Source organism: Carcharhinus amblyrhynchos, chromosome 21 (genome assembly GCF_965287045.1).
Source record: "Carcharhinus amblyrhynchos chromosome 21, sCarAmb.v2.hapA, whole genome shotgun sequence".
NCBI classification, from domain to species: domain Eukaryota; kingdom Metazoa; phylum Chordata; class Chondrichthyes; order Carcharhiniformes; family Carcharhinidae; genus Carcharhinus; species Carcharhinus amblyrhynchos.
In genome coordinates, this window is record NC_137344.1 from 24,378,638 (window position 1) to 24,395,269 (window position 16,632).

General features: G+C 40.9%; 1 protein-coding gene across 1 annotated transcript in view; it reads right to left on the reverse strand.

Moving 5' to 3' along the window:
- Positions 1 to 16,632, reverse strand: part of dus1l (dihydrouridine synthase 1-like (S. cerevisiae)) — a 60,994-nt gene that overhangs the window by 11,569 nt on the left and 32,793 nt on the right. The window contains exon 11 of the mRNA XM_080208848.1: positions 3,567 to 3,730. Within this exon, the coding sequence (XP_080064974.1) occupies positions 3,567 to 3,730 (164 nt within the window). The remainder of the gene's footprint in view (positions 1 to 3,566; positions 3,731 to 16,632) is intronic.

The window sequence follows — 16,632 nt, forward strand, 5'->3', positions numbered from 1 at the left end:
TTCATTGTGGATTTGGACAGCCAAAACCTAATGTTGCAAACATGCATCTCTATTCAAACTCATCTTGCTTTTCTGCTCCATAATGCAATCATAGAATCCTACAATGCTAAAGGAGGCCATTTGGCCCATTGAGTCTGCAATGACAACAATCCCACGAACCCTATGCATTTATCCTAGCTAGTTCCCCTGACACTAAGCGGGAATTTAGCATGGCCAATCCACCTAACCATTTGCACATCTTTCGGACTGTGGGAGCAAACCAGAGCACCCAGAGGAAACCCACACAGACACGGACAGAATGTGCAAATTCCACACAGTGACCCAAATCAGAATTGAACCCGAGTCCCTGGCACTGTGAGGCAGCAGTGCTAAGCACCGTTCCACCATGCCGCAATATCAATGCTTACTATTATGTAATCGGACAGATTTTTCTGTCAACATAACTTTAGGCTAATGACACTCACAAAATAGTGCAGTAACTACAGGAAAGGATGGAAGGACAATTAAAAGCAAATAGCTAAAATTTGCTACTCGAAGTGCTCTGTTCCTCCACTAGTTTCACAAAAACAGCATTTTGATCCAAGTCTTCCCATCAAATGCACTTGCATGGCAGATACAGACTAAACTTGCCACAGATATTTAGGGGCAATAATTACAAACATAAGTATCCTTTTTGCTACAGGATAAATGTTACTGATTGTCAAATAAGCTTTCAAGCACAAGTTTTATATTTATGGACAAATAGAAGAAACTGCAGGATGGCAGATACATGGTATGGGGGGGTGAAGCAAAGTATGGCAACTGCAATTAAAGAGATATAAATGTAAAATTGTACTTTTTGGGAGGAAAACAACTTAAAATTGAAATATACAATTACGTTAACATTTCCACTGGAACAAAGAAACAGAGGCAATAGGATGGAGGTCACACAAACTGTTAAAGCAGAATGCATGTGGAAAAATGACAGATTCATGCTGGGCTTTATATTTTGTGATGTTGAATGCAAAAGTAAGGAGGTGATAATGATGACATTACCGACACATCTGCAAATTTCAACGTCTTAACAAAAAAGATATTTGAGGCATGGAAAAGGTGCAACATAGAACAAATAGATTAATGATTAAAAAACAGGATACAGTTAAGAATGCCAGAAAAACTAGATTCTATTGACTCTGATAAAGGTGGTTCGGGGTAATCTACAAGTGATCGAAGTAATGAGAGAGCTGGAGAGGAAGGTAAGTGGAAAGTCTAGCCACAACTTTTAAAGTGAAGCGCTCATGACACCTACAAGGAAATTACGTATCTTGAAAAAAAAACATATTTTGGAAGTTGGAAGCATCCTTATGATGAGGTTAGTTTGAATTTATAATTCCCTGAAACAACTGTTGTAATCTATAAACTACTTGCAAAAAGAACTACTAAAGAGAGCAATAAGACTGCGATTAGGCTAGGGGCTTATGTGGCAATCAACAGCACAGGCCTGAAGGACGTATAGGCATGTATGTGTGTTTTATAATATTCCATGGTACTCAAAGAGCAGGACACTATTGATTGGGGGCTACCATTGGCATGATGGGCTGAATAGTCTCTTCTAGTGCTGAACTGTTCGATTCTGTGTAAATGTTATAACTTGCTGACCATTCCTGTTAACATTAGGCTTGCAAAGGTTCCTTATGGTTTTCTTCAATTTCCTCCTAATCAATAATAATACACTCAGCCTTCAATTATACGCTGCTTTAATGCTCCTGCTTATTGAACAATCTTGCTCAAGTATATGATTGCTGTATTTCATTTTATTTTTTTATTTGCCCTTTTGTTTAGGGTTTATTTCCTGCACGTTGGAACGAAGGCTATTGAGTTCACAAATTACAAAAGTATCTTTTTGTTTAATCTACTACTAAATCCCCCATGTCTTATAATTAAGGTAGAATTTAAACGCTGCAGCAGGAAGTCTTGTATCTGGAAATGTGCAATCAGATCTTTTGTTAAAAATGCAATGGGTAACAACTCATGATTGAATAATCTGAGCAAGGAGCAGCGCTGGCTGTTTGGAAATAGCAAGCCCCACAACTCATGATTTTCCAACTGCTATGATGGCAATGCAACGATCAAGTCTGCTGCTGTTGTGGTTGCCCATAAGGGTCCTGATGTTCCAGATCCCGAAATTCATTTGGGTAGGGTGCGGTGGGGTCAGAATGGAAGATGCCTGTGCATTGATTCTTTTAATGTGGGATGGTCATTGCATACCAGCCACCACACCGTCCCAGCGGAGTAAAGTGTTGGCCTAGTGGCAGGAAAATCCGAGACGACTGGAGAGCAGGCTCTGCTGTATGATGGGGAGTAACAAACATACATCATCCACCAAACATCAGCCTGCCTGTCAGCAATGTTACATTTCAAATGTGATGTCAATTTCCCTCTCTCTCATGCCTGGTAGTCTTGCCCCCGCCTGCGCTGTCCCTCCTCTCGTCCTGTTTGCGCTGCTCTTCTCATCCTGCTGCCATTCTCGTTGCTCCTCTCACCCCACTGCAGCTCCTCCCAACCTGTTTGTGTTGCTCTTCTAGCCCTGCTATTGTTTTTGCAGCTCCTCTCACAAGCAGTGTGATGGTGGGTGATTGGTCCTTAGGGCATAAATTTTGGATGAACTCAAGATTACAAAGAATAGGACAAAGGCATTTCAACCAGGAATGCTTTGGAATAGTCAAGTAAACTGGGCAACAATACCATGGATAAGGATTTCACCACAAGCTGAACTGAGACAGAGATGGATCCAGGTTTGTTACAAAAGTGGAAGTAGGGTACCTTAGTGATGGATGAGTATGTGCACAGAAGCTCATCTCATCAGTCAAAAATGACACCAAGGTTGCAAAGAGTCTGGTTCAACCTTACACAGTTGCAAGTTAGGGAACAGAGTTTATTGCATGGCCAGAACTCAATGATTGGTATTACTAATACTTGGAAGAAATTTCTGCTCAAAGTCTGGTGTTGACCAAGCAGCGTGACAGTTCAAAGACAATCTGTAGAGACTGAGGGGTGGCAGCAAGGTAGAGCTGTGGGTTTTTTTCTGCGTACATGTGGAAACTAATGCTGTGTTTTTGGACAATGTTGCTGAGGAACAGCATGGAGATAAGAGATAGGAGGTGTCATTGTGCTTGCAGTGCACAATCAGTAATGATGCAGCTGCCATAAGAAAAACCATTGTTGACGTCCCTTTGGTTACAAATAGATAAATAACAATAGAGCCAGGGGAGTGTGATCCCACCCAATTGACTGATAGAGGGGTTGGAGGAGGGTGGTTTGATCAACAATGTCAAAGACTGCAGACAAGTCAAATAGTAGAAGGAAGAATAGTTTACCTCTGTCACAGTTACATAGGGTGTCATTCATAATTTTGTGAAGGGCTGTTTCAATGGTGTGGCAGATGAGAAATACTGATTGGAGGCATTTAAACATGGAGTTCCAGGAATTGATGGGCTTGGATTCAGATATGCAGACACCAGGTTCAAGCACTTTGGCAGTGAAATGGTGGTTACAAATGGGGCCAAATTCAAAGTTTGAAAACTTACGTTTCACTGAGGTATCAAAGCTTTTGTTTGGGTTTCGGGCTTTCTTTTTCTGTTTATTCTTTGATAGGCATTCAAGATTCCCCTCATCCTCTTCCAAGGCTCTTTTTCCACAAGATTTCCCACGTGTATGTTTTTCTCCATTCTCAGAATTAGCATTCTTTGGTCTATCAAAGAAAACAGGAATAATATTTGTTATAATGTAAACAATTTCAATGGAATATCTGTGGTGTTGCATCCTTAAATGTTATCAAGACCAAAATGGAAAGAACTGAATAGGTGCCATTTTGATGTGTAGGCAAATCATTGGCAGAAAGTATGAACACTTGTGTTACAAGGATGTCCAAGATACTTTGCAGAAGTCTGAAGTATTGGTTCATTTTAATTCAAAGCCATCATTACAGCTTGCTTGCTATGCATCACCTTGTGGAGTGGGGACAGTCGTTTCATACACGCCTTCAGGAAAAGAACAACCAATTACTTTTGCTTTGCATATTCTGACTATGCTGAATCAAACTATGAAAAGAAACATAATTTTTGATATATGAAGGTTATTTATGTGGTTGTCATTTCACATTATTAATGGTCACAAACCCTCAACTGTAATTTTTGGGCCGTAGAAAGGCATATCTTTATTAGCTGCTAGCTGATTGCAAAGCTGGTTACTGATCTTATCTGCATATTCCCAAGATATAAGCATCAAACTGATTGCCAGATTATCATGCTTACCTGCACCTATTGAGCAGATGCCATTAACTCGTTTTGCTAATATTTTTTGCTAGTAGATGCTTGCCTGTGACAGCTTCTCAAGTTCAGAAATATACCAGAAATTATGGCAAGGTAATAGATATGGTATTGAAAGAAATGATAGTTGGAACACATTATGTGCATCCTGATTTGAAACCGTTTGTGTCAAAAAAGCTTGAGATGACCATCCAAGGTAGATGTCTATTGTGGGGAATTTGAATGATCATTCCTCTTAGTCTGTTCATTGGCAATGATTGTATGTAGGTTCTGCTGGTTTCAGGGTGACACGTTCTTAGTCATAATTCAAAACGGCCTGAAGTTATCATGAGATCTACTACAACGGAACAAACCATTGGAAAACTTGATAAGACTTCTGTAAGGTTTGATAAACTGGAATAGATTGTTAATGGTTCAGTTTATTTCACAAGAGTTTAAAGATTATTTCAAAATAAACGATATTCAGCATTTAAAACTGACATCTCATCATCCATCAACATATGGATTAACCAAAAGATTTGTACAATCCTTGAAACATTTTTTAAAAGCTTAAAAAGAGCAAGGTTCATTATCACATTGTATGAACAGTTTTTGGCATCTTACAGAAACACTACTCATGCGACTATCCAAATTTCACCTGTAATACTACTCTTAAAGTTGAGAATTACATTTGTTATTACTTTCAGAAACTTCAAATAGTAGAACATTAACAACAACCTGAAGTTGCTAGACAGGAAGTGAGGGCAAAACAACACTCATTTCAACAAGGAGATTGAATGCTAAGCATAATTACGTCATGAGTGAGAAATGGGTGCCAGCCATAGTTTTAGTATAAACAGGTCCAATTTCATACACAGTCCAAACCAAAGATGAATCAATTTGGCAACACTATGCTGACCCCAATTGTTGTCTCCTCAAAATGATTTATCAGAATCATCTTCAGAAGTACCTTTTTTTTTAGCCCCTCAGGATGTTAATCCTACTACGGAAAACTCAGTTCAATCTAAGTTGCCTGTTGATTGTGTCTTTCTATTATACCACGAGAATGATGCAGAAGTCGTCTCTACTGAAGTTCCAAATCATACTTCTAGGATCAAGGATAGCCAAATTCCAGAGGAATAGATGTCCACCCGATTGAATTTCTTATTGACTGTGTGGAATGATTAATACTGTGTCAAGAGTACTATTGGTCCCATATATGTAACATCATAGTAATTTGTTGTCATGACCACAGAAAGGGGAGGGATGTTATATATTTATGTGGTTGCATGAATGCTTTAAGAGCAGGTCACATGAATTGATCATGAGGTCATTAGGTGTTTCGCAGGCTTCTGTCAGTTTTGTTTTCTGTTCTGTGCAGCAATCATCTTTCAATAAACCTGTTATGCGTTACTATGAATCTACGTGTGCAAACCATATCTTTTTCTTTTTGTTTAAAACCCACAACCCCTAACATAGTTGGGACTTTACAATTTACCATTCTCTGAGTGAAGAAATTCTTCTTCAAGTCTGTCGTAAATGAGCACCCTCTTATTCTGTAACTATGCCCTCTGGTCCTACTCTCCCATGAGTGGAAACATCCTCTCAACATTTACCCTGTCTGACCCCCTAACAATTTCATATGTTCCTCATATGCTGGCAGCTATATCGCAACCCCCCCCCAGAAATGGTATCCACCTTAATGCTAGAGAGCAATGTAAATCACTCTGTCCTGGCAGCTGCTGTGTCTTTAAACTGGGTCAACTTTGACCACAGCCTCATAATTGACACTGATGACAAGCATCACATGAATCCATGGATAGGTAATAGCAGCCTCTCTCCTCTCATGCTGTGGTCACTGAGGATGCACTTTGTACATGAATGAAAGGCCCATATAGTGTGATTCTGTAATGTTAGCTGAAAACCAATGCTGGAGTTTGAACATATGTAGATTGTAGAGTGGAAGGATTTGAATGGTTGTCAAAAATGTCTGTTAACATGGGGATGGTCCACTTGAATTTCTCTTGAATGAGTTACTGCCAAACATCATTGGACTTTGCTGTTGCTTTGCCATCCACTATGTTATCACTGTACTCGCTCTTAGCATGCTGGTCCTTCCCCAGTGATAGGTGCATGTGCCATCCTATTACATGAAGGAGCTATACAATTATACAGGACAGCTGTAATTCAGGAAGCCATCAGGCCACTCAGGCATAGAAGTCATTGTTTGAGGGCTTTAGCAGACCCATGCAGCTGATCGTCATGGAGTTTCACAGCCTGAGCAAAGTGCAATGAGATAGCGCCTGTTCCCGAGAAGTCTACTTTTAATTTGTTGTGCATTGCCAAATATAAGGGCTACTTGACACAAATCACTACAAAAAAGCACCCTGGCAACTGCCAGGAAAGGCCTGGTCATCACACATCAGCTGCAAATTCATGAACAAGGTTGCACTGTGTGACAGAGTCAGACATTAACCGTGTAAGGAACAGAGCTCCATCCTGCCACTTTGGGGTGCCTGTTGGGAAAATAACAAATACACTGGCATGATATTATATGTTTAATACAAGCATGGGTAGTAGACTAACCAACTTTGTCAATATTCAATTTGGCAACTTAGAAGGAACGAGAGACAAGGAAGTTCAAATAGCCTTGAGTACATTAGGCAAATGTGTATTAGCACAGCTGTTAGCTGCGGGCCTTCCTGCAGGGCCTGACATTGCTGTCATTACTTCTCTAGAGAACTGAAGTTTGCTTTTGAAATGTTCCTCGATGAATTGCAGGAATATAGCTCTGTACCTGTAAACTCTGCTGAGAAGGCAATGAACATATTTCCTACAGTTCCTCTGTCTGTGATAATTTGATCCACCCTACTCCTCAATGACTGGAAGGATCGTGATCAAGAACAAACTCCAATACCAGAAGCTCTAGGGGCGGCATGGTAGCACAGTGGTTAGCACTGCTGCCTCACAGGGCCAAGGACCAAGTTCGATTCCCAGCTTGGGTCACTGTCTGTGTGGAGTTTGCACATTCTTCCTCTGTTGTGTGGAGTTCCTCCAGGTGCTCTAGTTTCCTCCCATATTCTGAAAGACGTGCTGGTTAGGTGTATTGATCTGATCAGCTGCTGGACTGTGGCGGCTAAAGTTATTTATAAAGTTTATTTATTTGTCACAAGTATTAACACTGCAATTAAGTTACTGTGAAATTCCCCCAGTTGCCACACTCCAGTGCTTGTTCGGGTCAGTACATTTAACCAGCATATCTTTCAGACTGTGGGAGGATCCCAGAGCATCTGGTGGAAACCCATGCAAACACAGACAGAATTGCAAACTCCACACAGACATTGGCCCACACTGGGAATCAAACCCGGGTCCCTGTGCTGTGAGGCAGCAGTGTTAAGCACTGTGCCACCGTGCTGCCCTAGGGGACTTGGGAAATTTCATACTAACTTCATTGCAGTGTTAATGCAAGCCTGACTTGTGACTAATAAATAAACTTTACTTTTCTGAAAAGGTCAGAATCTACATCAGCAATGTGCAATACTGCAGATGCTGTAAATCCAAGTTAAAAGCAGAAAACACTGGAAATACACAGCAGCTCAGGCAGTATCTGTGCAGAGAGAAAAACAATGTTAGCCTTTCAGGTCAAAGATCATCCTGAAATGCTAACCCTGTTTCACTCTCCACAGATATAATGATAAGAACTGCCTTTAGTCTCAAACAAGAAAATGCTGAAGCAAACAAATGAATTAAATTGCTGGTCAGATCGCCAGTGAGCTATAAAACCAATCAACTTTTCTCCGTCAAGTGGGATTGAAAGTTATCAGTATCAGTCCAGCACTTGGAATCAATCAGGCATTATTTGTGTCACCATTAGCTGCATAACAATGTGATGCAGAAATGCTTTCAAATAGAAACATAGAAAATAGGTGGAGAAGACCATTCAGCCCTTTAAGCCTGCACCACCATTCAATATGATCATGGTTGATCATACACTTTCAGTATCTCACTCCCACTTTCTCTCCATAGCCCTTGATCGCTTTAACCTCAAGGGCCATGTCCAGCACCCTCTTGAACATATCTAACGAACTGGCCCCAATAGCTTTCCCTGATAGAGAATTTCACAGATTCACAATTCTCTGAGTGAAGAAACATAGAAACATAGAAAATAGGAGCATTCCTATTAGAAAATAGAGCCATTCATTACGATCATGGCTGATCATCCAAATCAACAGCCCAATCCTGCTTTTTCCCCATAACTGTGAACCCATTTGCCCCAAGTGCTTTATCCAGCTGACTCTTGAATACATTCAATGTTTTGGCATCGACTACTTCCAGTGGTAATGAATTCCACAGGCTCATCACTCTTTGGGTAAAAAGAATGTCTCCTCACCTCCGTCCTAAATGGTTTGCCCTGAATCCTCAGACTGTGACCCCTGGATCTGGACTCTCCCACCATCAGGAACATCCTTCCTGCATCTATCCTGTCTAGACCTGTTAGACTTTGATCAGTCTCTATGAGATCCCCCCTCATTCATCTGAACTCCAGCAAAAACAATCCTAACCTAGTCAATCTCTCTTCACATATCAGCCCCACCATCCCTGGAATCAGCCTTGTAAACCTTTGCTGCACTCTTGAGAGAGCAAGAACATCCTTGCTCAGAAAAGGAGACCAGAAGTGCACACATATTCTAGGTGTGGCCTCACCTAGGCCCTGTATAGTTGCAACAATACATCCCTGCTCCTGTACTCAACATCTCTCGCAATGAAGGCCAACATGCCATTTGTCTTCTTTACTGCCTGCTGCACCAGCATACCTTCAGTGACTGTGCACAGGTCCTGCTGCATACTCCCCTCACCTAGGCCCTGTATAGTTGTAACAACACATCCCTGCTCCTGTATTCGAAACTTCTTGCAATGAAGGCCAACATGCCATTTGTCTTCTTCACCACCTGCTGCACCTGCATGCTTACCTTCAGTGACTGATGCACAGGGCCTGTTGCATACTCCTGCCTGCCAATTTACAGCCATTCATGTAATAATCTGCTTCTTGTTTTTGTTTCCAAAGTGAACAACCTCACACTTATCCAAATGATACTGCATCTGCCACTGATTAGTCTACTCACTCAATCTATCCAGATCATTCTGAAGGATCTTTGCATCCACGTCACAGTTCACCCTCCCACCCAACTTGATATCATCTGCAAACTTTGAAATGTTACACTTTGATCCCTCATCCAAATCATTAATATATATAGTGAATACCTGGGGTCCCAACACCAATCCCTGTGGCACCCTGCCTGCCAATCTGAAAAGCACCCATTAATTCCTATTATTTGTTTCCTCTCTGCCAACCAGTTTTCTATCCATCTCAATATACTTCCTCCAATCCCATGCGCTTTAATCTTGCACAATAATCTCTTGTGCGGGACTTTGTCAACGCTTTCTGAATGTCCAAACATATCAATTCGGCTGGTTCCCCCCGTCAACTCTATTAGTTACATCTTCAAAGAATTCCAACAGATTTGTCAAGCATGATTTCCACTTCATAAATCCATGCTGAATCTGTCTGATCCTGCCACCACTTCCTAAATGCTCTGGATTCGAGAATTTTCCCCCACAATGGATGTTAAGCTTACAGGTCTATAATTCCCTGTTTTCGCTCTACCTCCCCTTCTGAATATTGCAGGAACTGTTCTAGAGTCTATAGAATTCTGGAAGATTATCACCAATGCATCAACTATTTCTACAGCCACTTCCTTAAGTACTCTGGGATGTAGATTATCAGGACCTGATAGAAGTTCTTCCTCATCTTAGTCCTGAATGGCTTACCCCTTATTCTTAGACTCTGACCCCTAATTCTGGGCTTATCCAACGTTGGGAACATTCTTCCCCCATCTAGCCTGTCTAGTCCCATCAGGATTTTATGTGTTTCTATGAGATCCTCTCTCATTCTTCTAAATTCGAGTACAAGCCCAGTCAATCCTGTCTTTCTTCATATGTCAGTCTTGCCATTGCAGGAATCAGTCTGGTGAACCTTCACGGGACTCCCTCAACAGTAAGCATGTTCTTCCTCAGACCAGGAGACCAAAACTGCACACAATACACAAGGTGTGGCCTCACCAAGACCCTGTATAACTGCAGCAAGATATTCTTACTCCTATACTCAAATTCTCTTGCTATGAAGGCCAGCATGCCATTAGATTTCCACATGCTCTATCTGCATGCCCACCATCAGCAACTGTTCCACCAAGATACCCAGGTTATGTTGCACTTCCCCTTTTCCGAAACTACTACCATTCAGATAATAGTCTTTTTTTGCCACCAAAGCGGATAACCTCACATTTATCCACATTATACTGCATTTGCCAACTATTTGCCCACTTAGCCTGCTCAAGTCTGCCACCCAGCTTAGTGTTGTCTGCAAATTTGGAGATACTGTATTCAATTCCTTTGTCCAGATCATTAATGTACGGTGTGAACAGCTGGTCCCAGCACTGAACCCTGTGGTACCCCAGTAGTCACTGTCTGCCACCCTGAAAATAAGATATTTATTCCTGCTCTCTGCTTCTATCTGCCAGCAGTTCTCTTCCATGTCAATACATTACCCCCCATACCATGAGCTTTAACTTTGCACTCTAATCTTTAGTGTGGGGCCAAGTCAGAAGTCTTTTGGAAGTCCAGATACACAACATCCACTGGTTCACCTTTGTCCACTCTACCGGTTATATCCTCAAAACAATTCCAGCAGATTTGTCAATTTCCCTTTACTGAATCCATGCTGACATGGACCAATCCTGTCACCGCTTTCCAAATGCTCAATTATTACATCCTTAATATGTGACTCCAGCATTTTTCCCACCACCAATGTCAGGCTAATTGGTCTATAATTCCCTGTTTTCTCTCTCCCTCCTTTTTTTTAAAGAAGTGGGGTTACATTAGCTACGCTCCAATCCATTGGAATTCTTCCAGAGTCTACTGAATGCTGGAAAATGATCACCAATGCATCCACTATTTCTGGGGCCATTTCCTTAAGTACTTTGGGATGCAAAGGGCTTGGGGACTTATTGGGTTTTAACCTCAGCAATTTCCCCAATACAAGAATTTCCTTCAGTTCCTCTGTTCGTCTAGTATTTCTGGAAGGTTATTTGTGTCCTCCTTAATGAAGACAGATCCAAAGTATTTGTTCAGCTGGTCTGCCATCTCTTTGCTGCCCATTATGAATTCACTTGATTCCAACTGTAAGGGACCTACATGTGCCTTCACCAATCTTTTTCTCTTCACATATCTGTTATAAGTCAATGGTTTCTGAGCAATGTATTTATAGGTATGTTCATTTAGCCTTTGTCCCTCAAGAGTTTGGGATTGAAATTCCTTCAATGTCACAACATAACTCCAGTGGAAACCCAGCAGGAACCCCAGGGAAACAGAGCAAATAATTGACATTAGGAAATCAGTGGAATCCCCATGAAATTTCAGTCATGTTTAATATATGCATATAAAGCAAAACTAATTGCTGGAAGTTTCTTAGAATCCTACTGATGTGCAACTCTGTAACCTCTAATCTGTACAGCTGACCTTATCTTTCATTAAATACTTAATTCTTTTGAAATATAAAACAATTATCCTATGATAGTCCCTTCATCTTTAGCCTTCTCTAACATTAATTATGTACTACAGTGGCAGGTCCTCAATAATTCAGTGGTGAATTAAGTCACAATGAGGGAAGCAGCAGTGACTGAAAAACTAGTTTGTAACAATTAACAAGTTGACTTACGAAGCATAATTCTTAACATAAAATATTTAAAAGGAATGTTCTAGAGAAAAATCTACTTCAAGATCACACATGCGAACGCTATAGTTAAGAAAGCCCACCAATGCCTCTACTTTCTCAGGAGACTAAGAACATGTCCACTACAAGCCTCACCAACTTCTATAAATGTACCACAGAAAGCATTCTTTCCGGTTGTATCACAGCTTGATATGGTTCCTGCTCTGTCCGAGACTGCAAGAAACTACAAAGTGATGTGAACGAAGTCCACTCCATCAATCAAACCAGCCTCCCATCCAGTGATACTGTCTACACTTCCCACTGTCTCGGAAAAGCAGCCAGCATTATCAAGGATCCCTCGCACCCCGGACGTACTTTCGTCCACCTTCTTCCATCAGGAAAAAATATAAAAGTCTGAAAACACATACCAACCGACTCAAAGACAGCTTCTTCCCTGTTGCCATCAAACTTTTGAATGGACCTACCTTGCATGAAGTTGATCTTTCTCTACACACTAGTTATGACTGTAACACTACATTCTACACTCTCTCCTTTCCTTCCCTGCGTACATATGCTTTGTTTGTACAGCGCACAAGAAATAATACCTTTCACATATACTAATACGTGTGACAATAATAAATCAAATCAATCCAAAATCAAACAACATAATGATTTGAAAAAACAAGTACATTAAAATTATGGATATTCTTTTACAAACTTGTGAACCGTACTTTTTAACTAAAGTTTTTCCAAATCAGAATTCTCACAATCACTGCTCAATTACCATATTCAGTTTCAGAAAATGTACAACATAGGAGTGCTATGTGTAGCCCTACAGGGAATTTTTTTAACTTACTGTCTGAGCTTAGAACTGCCGTTATTCAAGATTAGATATCCATTATAGGAACTGCTTGACAATCTGCAGTTTCACAATGGGCACTTGACCCATAAAGCCAGTTTTATACAAGCTGAAAATTACCATCCTTAATGTCAGCAGAATGATTTGCATCCTTTTCTTGATTATGCCTCATAAAGCACGCTGAAGTGGTTTTGTTGCATTCTAGGCAAAGTATGAAATAGAAATACAAACTGCTGTTGATTTTTGTTTAAATGCAAAATGACACAAATGCCCAAAGTCTCAAAGAAAGACAGCAATTGGAGTTTTCAATTGAGCCAGTTCTGATGTTCTGCATTTCTTATGTAACAACTGCTCACAACAATGTATGTGAATTCTGATCATCTTTACATAGATTACTTAGAAACCCATTCCTAATGGCTAGCAGGCCAAGCCTTGGTCACAGCTCCATGTCAGCAGTGAGCTTAACGAACAGCCCACTGCGGCCTACCAAGCACAGACAAGTGTTATATCTGGTAACTCAGGTGTTGTGCCAGCCTGTGGTTAGGTCTGGCTGGCCACAGGTGATAGTGATGTTTCTGGAGGTGCAAAGGCTAAGTGTTGCTTTGGGGTGGTCAACTGCAGCCTCTGCTGGTTAAACTGTTCAATTCCAGGGCATGTGGGCTTTGCCCATGTGTTTTTTTTCTAAATTGAGAACCTAAATTTACATTGTTAAAAGGGGCTTACCAACTGAAACAACACTCAATGGATATGCTGATTTAAAGATGACAGTGGCCTAAGCATTAGCAGAAATGTGACAGTTAGACTACTGATCATTTTGAGCCATTACTTTCCTGTTAACAATGACTTTGGCTATATAAGAATGTCCCCATTATCCTTGACTCAAGATTTCCAAGACAGAGGTTTCCCGAATCCTTTTGAGACTAATTACCCTGAATGTGCAGCAGGGTTTGAATCAACAACATACGGACTCAAGAGGTAAGAGCACTACCATTGAGCCAACATTGACACCAAGCTGGCCTACTTAGTCAGAAAGGTTTTTGTTATTAATAAGGACAAGGAACAAACATTAGGCTGGGAAGACTTGGTAGTGAAGTGCACAGGTTGGTCCCCTCTGGTATCCAGGTTCAAATGCAGCCCTGACTATTATGCTCAAAATATGTTCTGTCCTCAGCTTTGAGTGTCAGAAATGCAATCAGGGCAATTTCCATGTGATTGCGAACCAATAGACAAAATTGCCCATTGTCCCAGTACTGTTGTAAGTAAAATTATTGCTTGTTGATGAAAATTTTGATGGTTACATCAATACCTTGATTTAGAACAGCAGCATATTTCTAACTCAGCAACCTCTTTTAATTATACTTAGACACCTGTCAAAAGAAATATATTCAAAATATTGACTAATATAAATATACTGTGTGGAGAGCAGCAGGACTAAATCAGTTTTAAATTATATGACAGAATTTACAAGTCTTTGCAATGTGCAAGAGCTCAGAACACCAATGATTCCACTGCATCATCACATTATCCAGGCACATATTGGTTTACAACAATTCATTGTTGGGATGTGGGACAGCACTGTTGTCTCTCTGTGTCAGAGACCTGGATTCAATTCCCGGCTTGAGTCACTGTCTGTGTGGAGTTTGCATGTTCTCCCTGTGTCTGTGTGGGTTTCCTCCCAAGTGCTCCACAGTCTCAATCACAGACTCCCCACAGTCTGAAAGATGTGCAGGTAGGTGCATTGGCTATGCTAAATTTTCTCTGTGTACCTTAACAGGTGCTAGAGTGTGGCGACTAGAAGACTTTTACAATAACTTCATTGCAGTGTTAATGCAAGCCTACTTGTGACCAATAAACTTTGAACTTTCAAAGTTGAGAAGGCCACATTAATCTAGGGGTTCTTCAATCTGAACACATCGAAGGAATAATTTTTTGTGCAGAGTACTTTTCCATTACAGTGGGAACAACTGATTCATCCACATTATCAGAACCTCACGTTCAATGTAAAAGGCAAGAATACTGTCATTTTCGTAAACATTTTCATAGAATTTGAAACACTTAAACACAAAACAGATTATTTCATCTGAGTAATCTTTGTGACTGCAAAAATACTTTTCAAAATATAAACAAAGACACCTAATGGCAGAATAATCTTCATCATCACTGTTTAATAGCTATAATGGGAAGGAAAATTCAGTGGTAACCCAACACCTAGGATCTTGGCCATTTTTGTGATTTGGATTTTTCTCCAAAGGTGACATGGATTCCTGAAGCACTCACCCGTAATGGTCACGGGTATTGATGAATTGACCTTCTCAGTCACATTTTCAATCATTACTGCCTTGGCAATGCTGGACACTGGCAATGCCTGTTTATGTGAGTTATCCACCAAAGCCAAGCGAGGAATTACAGCGTCAGAATTTCAAAGGAAGGCAGCAGGATGTGTGACTTGCAGCACAGTAGAACGCAAACGTGCACAACAGGTTGCCACTTCCCATCAGGAACTTAATCTTTACAATGGGGCGAATTTTACAGAGGAACAGATTACTTGACCCCCAGTCAAAAGGACCATCAGCAATGTGCCAACCAGAAATCCGACTGCTCTGCTGCGACAATATGCTGGAGGCGCTTTATTTGGGTCAGAGAGAAACTCCGACCCTTTAGTGATAGGTTAGGTTTTAGAAGGTGTGGGGTGGGGCATGATACATGGAGACGGATAAAGCAGGGATATGATCTTGGGTGGGGATGGGCACAAGGGACCCCCAAAGGAACTAAGTCCCTTCCTGCCATCCAACAGCCTGCACAGTGAAAGCTGTTGGGCTGCTCGCCATTACCCTGCCTTCCCCAGCAGACTAAAATTGCTGTGGAGGTGGCTTGAGGACTTTAGGTGGCAGTTAAAGGTTAAGGCCCATAAGGGTCTCAAAAAGCTTAAAGGATAGGTAAGCTGTTGAATACCTTACCTGCCCTCTGTAATATGGGACACAGGATGGGGTTTGGGGGTGGTCAGGAAAGCAATGGGCTGGCCACCCACCTACTGAAACTAAGAAAATTTTCCTCATTTCTAAAACAGATGATCCAAGATGAAAATGACGACACCATATAGAGTGAAAAAAGTAAAACTGAAATAAATCTACAAGCAGATATTAGATTACACAAAATTTGCATAATAAAAGCCTGAATACTGTTGTAGGTGAATAAAAACCACAGTTTTTGAGATTTCAGTAAAGGATTGAGGTAAACATTATTGAGTTTTTGGATTCTCCTCTTTAGGATTGATCTGCAATGCTGTTAGACCTCTGAATCTGTACCAACCCCAGTTAATTTCCCTAGATCAGGACTCACTTGTGATACATGGTGGGATTCCAACAAGTTTCCTGCTGCAACAAAAGAGGCCTGCAATACTAAAAGGGAGAATTCCAAAAGGTGTCTGGAGAGGAGGCAGCAGCCTTATCAGGACAGGCAGCAAGGAACCATAAAGATGCTGAAACAGTTTGAAAACAGCACCAATGCTTCACTGAATTAATGCCAAGATCTCAAGCAACTAAATGCTGGACTCATGTTGAAAAGAGGAGGTCCATCGATGGAAGTCAAAATCAGAAATGTATTACAGGAAGCCAATCCAATGCTATCCCATTGAGAACTCTCACCTAAAGTTAAAATTATCTCTGATACTTCATCCTTCCTCCCTAAAGCCTGGGAATAAATCTCATTATTAAATGAAT